Source organism: Apium graveolens, unplaced genomic scaffold (genome assembly GCF_009905375.1).
Source record: "Apium graveolens cultivar Ventura unplaced genomic scaffold, ASM990537v1 ctg6390, whole genome shotgun sequence".
Taxonomy (NCBI): Eukaryota; Viridiplantae; Streptophyta; class Magnoliopsida; order Apiales; family Apiaceae; genus Apium; species Apium graveolens.
The window spans coordinates 3,063-7,954 of NW_027419434.1; the positions used below are offsets into that span (position 1 = coordinate 3,063).

A 4,892-nucleotide genomic window follows, 5' to 3' on the forward strand; every position below is an offset into this window, starting at 1 on the left:
ATATAGATCAAACTTAGAGCTGGACCAGCTATACCACTGCAATTTCAGATTATACTATGTGTACTGCATTACTTCTATTAAAATGTGTCAAAGGTTTGTTTCAATTGATTATGAAGATAATCAAGTGCAGTAGCCACATCAATCGCCATGTTTATTTTGGTAGCAAGGTTTGTTCAATTGATTATATTTGAAGAAGTTGCGTTGCATAGTTGCATGTGTAATGCAGTTAGACAGTCACCCATCTTTGTTGGAAATATACCAATACCAAATGGTTTCAAAAACCCAGATTATATAAACGCCAGTTGCCAGTTTTTTTTTCTTTTTGAATAATTAGGTCTGTTCTAACAAATTGCATTACTTATAGCACTACGCAACCATTGCAACAGCATTACCACTAACCTTGTAAGATGTACGAGTGACTACACAAATGACTTTTGATAGTGCCCTTTGGAACTACCATACCCTTCTCAAGTAGTAGTATACAAATTAATGTTACAAGGAAGATTCGATTCCCGGGATCAAACCCAAGCTGTTGCATTTTGTTTTTTTTAGTCTCCATTTAGCTAATCCAGCAAGAGCCCGATCTCTTCTTAACATCCCGCTTTCCCATTAGTTCTCAGTGTTCCAACAGCATCCCAATTGCTCGTATCAGCGAAGGTGTTACTTAACAATACATAAGTTGAAGGGGTATGTCTGTCTAAATTTAAAGCATGATCTGCTGCACGAGTTGCAGTATCAATATCCCCATGAAGTCGACAGGCACCAAGTGGAGTCTGCCGAACTAGAACTCCTGGTTTCGATGGCATATTTAGGATTAAGGCCTCGGCTTCTTTTGTACGCCCAGCTAGGCCAAAGAGATTTACCATACATGCATAGTGACCGTCTCCAGGTGAGATGCCGTAGCCATCTGTCATGGAAGATAGATGTGTCCAAGCTTCATCAATATATATCCTCCCAGGCTACATGCATAAAGTACACATATGAACGTAATATAATTAGGTTCTGGACCTTCCACCCTCATATCACCGAAGATATTTAAAGCTTTTCTTGGATCCCCATTTTGTGCATACCCCATTATCATTGTCGTCCACGAAACAACTGTCCTGTCCTTCATTGATTGAAAAACGCTTAATGCTCTATCCATCAATCCACATTTTGCATACATATCCAACAAAGCATTATCCACACACACATCAACTTCATTATCAAGCTTAATCATCAAAGCATGAAATCTTTTTCCTTCCTCTAAAGAAGCTAAATTAGCACATGCATTAAGAGCTGTAACAAGAGTAAACTTGTTTGGTTTTACTCCTATCTCCCTCATCTCTTCTACAATTTCTAATGCTTTTCTCGGTTCACCACAATTTAAACATCCCTGCCACTTGAGTCCAAGTGTGCACATCTCTACAAGGCATTTCTTTAAAAGCTTTCCAACCATCGTCCAGTTTTTGGTTTTTCACGTACATATCAACCAAAGAATTCCCTACACACATCTCACATAAGCCTCAGCATCTCCACCGGTAGACTTACGAGCAGTCTGCTTGAATCTAACCATACTTGCTAGCTGAAATGACATAATTGAAAAGCAAGAAGTGAGTCAAGCGCTCAGCAAAGTGTGTCATAAAACAGAATTTACAACATAGCAATATATATCTGGGAACTGAGGTGTATGGCATCATTATTCTATTCAAAACTTTTGTAACCAAACATTTGCTCAAAAATATTTTATGACACTACGGATTGCAGCCGGTGATCAGCCGCGAAGCAATCTCGAACCTCGCTGGGTTCTTAACAATTTATTAGGATCCCTAGGCATATTTTAAGCCTAACATAATAAGTGTGAAAGGGACTTGCGTCTTAGTCCAATTCACCAATCTCAAGAAAACATTCTTTTATTTAAAGAGAAATTATCTTTTATAAAACTGATGTCAAGGAGAACTTTACAAAGATCTATACAAAGGGAATTTAATCATCAATCAAGGATTTCGAGTTAAGAAACTTTTATCAGAATGATGTGACTAGGGTTTTCAAGGATAATCAGCAATGAGTTGACAACCAAGGAAGAAAGTATTGAAAAAGAGTCATAACTTTGTTCCACAAGATAGAGGTTTACTATTTGAGGGTTATGAAAGGGATGTATCTAGTGACAAAATTGGGTATGATTGTAAGGGTTTATGTAAAGAGTCGGTAAATCGAAGGTGTAAGAGTACAAAGAATAGCCGTTAATCAAGAGAGGATACGTTATCCAAGCATATGAGGTTTTATAGTTTATAGGGATGTGATTTTTATTAGGGTCTGCATAGCATTTGCAAAATCTCAATCTAAAATCAGAATATTCGCAACAACATATCAGGGCGACAACAATATTAAAAAGATCAACATACGAGCATGCTATCATATTTCAAAGAAGTGGTTCGGTACATTTGCAATATATCTTATATCTTAAGGAAAACATTACTAGAACGATAAGTGAGGGCAAAAACGCTTGCATAATATCTCAAGAAAGGTTTACGACACTTGCAATACATAGAATTGACTAAGGGGAAAACTATTTGCAATATATCAAGGAAGTCCGTGAACACTTGCCTTAAGAAGGCTGGACTAACTCTCGTCTTGATGTGGAAGCAACCGGGAGCACTACTCGACTTTGACGGCAAGTTTACTACCTTCTTCTGAACCTACACAAAATATAAGGCCTCATCAAGATACACTCTCACAGGGACTCCAACCTAGTTAAAGGTTTCAAAACATATTGGCACTTAGGCCTAACTACACATTTGACTCTTTACTCATCACTTATTATGCTCAATAATTTAGGATCACATAACACATTTAATCACATAATATACAACTTGGATATAATGGTGCGCTATTGAGTTTTGAATGATCTCACTCAACCAACACGATTGACTCGAAGTGCTACCTAGTCTAGTGCAACCCAACTAGCTCTCCAAACTCGAAGCGCCTTTCCTAGAAAAAATCCATTTCACTTAGCCACACCTATGGCCTAACCTTCTTCTTTCCTCTTACTAACCATTAGACTTAATGGTCAACTCAGGCCTCACCTCTAAGGATGAGAAATCTAAGTGCAAGGACAATGTGCTCCCATTTGCATAAGAGACTGTCCCATTTGTCTTAACAGTTAGAATATTATTTTATCTATCGAGCCATCAAATTTCACACTTCACAGTCTAGACCTTGTAAGTCGTTGATGCTCCACCTCCCGGTGCTAAACTTAAACTCAGTCGTAAAAATCAGTTTTTGAAAGATGAGGTTTAGAAACCTCTTGCAGGTGACAACTTATCATATATATTACCAAAAAGATGTTTGCCTGTGTGTTGATACTTGGTAGAGTGGTTTCGAGTTCTTGGCTTACTCTAGGCTAGGGGTGTGCATTTGTTGCAACTATTAAAAATTTCGATCACAAAATAGATTCGGCTTGAAATTGGCAAATTGGCTACTTATTAGGCTAGAAAGAGTATCTACTAAAATATTTTCAGGAAAATTAATTAAAAAAATACTGTCATAAATTATTCTCACAAAAATCCATAAATTTTATTTTATATTACAAATAATGAATTGATTGATACTGAATTGACAAAACACATTATCTAGTGTATGATTATTCATCATTCACGTGTATATTTCTTCATTTTCACATTTATTCGTTAACCAACACCACCTGTTCGGTAAAATTCTCAAAAGAGTTGGCATTGTCGTAAAATCCTGCATAATTATTTTATTTTTCTGTCTGCAGACTATATTTGCAATACAGGCATTTCCAGGTAAGATGTGTCTTTGCCTTTTTTTATAATGTCCATTTATATGGAGAATATACCGAATGTTTCAGTGATAACATAAAAATTTAGATGCAGAATTTTAGTATGCTTGCTGATGTAGCACTTAACATTGTTAGCTTATCATTACGGTATTATCATTACGGTTTAATATACATTAATAGGCAGTAGCAAGCTTTTCAGGTCCATAGAAACTACAGCTATAGAATTAGAAACTGCAGTTAGTCTTTTAATGAGATTATCATGTATAATGCAAATCATTATTGGTGACTAAAGTCTATAAGTTCATGTCATCCTCGTAATGGTGTGGTAGCACATAGTTATCTTACTTAGAAGCTGTTTCTAATGGATTTCCTGCTCACATAATACGTCATGCATGTCTGGGCGATCCTTTGGCGATGGCTTGGAGCATGCAAGACCAATATTGAACATTCTACTTAGGCGTTTTTCTACTCTTTTTCCCTCCCTTCCAGATGTCATTACCTTCATGAGTGGGTCAGTAATTTCAATTACGTTGTCAGGCAAGGCCATCCAAACAAAGTTATGAAGGTTAAGACCTCTCCGGAACATACGACTGGTGGGCTTTTTACTTGTCAGCATTTCCAGTAATAAAATCCCAAAGCTGTATATGTCTCCCTTGGTTGTCATCTTGCATCCTAGACCATACTCTAATAATCAAAAAAAATAAATAATCAAAAGCTTTAGCTATAAATTGCAATATAGAGTACAATATACCAAAGACAAAATGGTAGCTTTAGGGGAACTCCCGCAATCATGCAGTGACTCTCACTCTCCATGCTTACTGCCATACATTGACAAATGTGCATACTACTATATACATGTATTCACCATTATATATGATATTTATAATAAAACCAAAAAGAAATTCTGTACATCCATCTTGTGATAACTTCAAAAAAAATGGGGCTTCAGTCATAAGGGTAATTTGGACAATGATCCAGATGCATTAATACTACTTGGTGATGTGAGTTCATGGCAGTGTGAAGTTCACTCACTGTCCCTGAACCTGAGAACAAAAAATGGTGTGTGACAAAAGGATTAAATATTGGAGTAAGCATTAAATTATTATATATG

General features: G+C 36.5%; 1 protein-coding gene across 1 annotated transcript; it reads right to left on the reverse strand.

Moving 5' to 3' along the window:
• Window positions 1–590: 590 nt before the first annotated feature.
• On the reverse strand, window positions 591–1,438 carry LOC141703255 (pentatricopeptide repeat-containing protein At2g03880, mitochondrial-like). The gene is made up of 2 exons (XM_074506824.1): window positions 1,009–1,438; window positions 591–907 (listed from the first exon to the last, which is right to left on the reverse strand). Exons 1-2 carry the CDS (start codon window positions 1,436–1,438, stop codon window positions 591–593), a joined length of 747 nt encoding a protein of 248 aa, XP_074362925.1.
• Window positions 1,439–4,892: the final 3,454 nt, after the last annotated feature.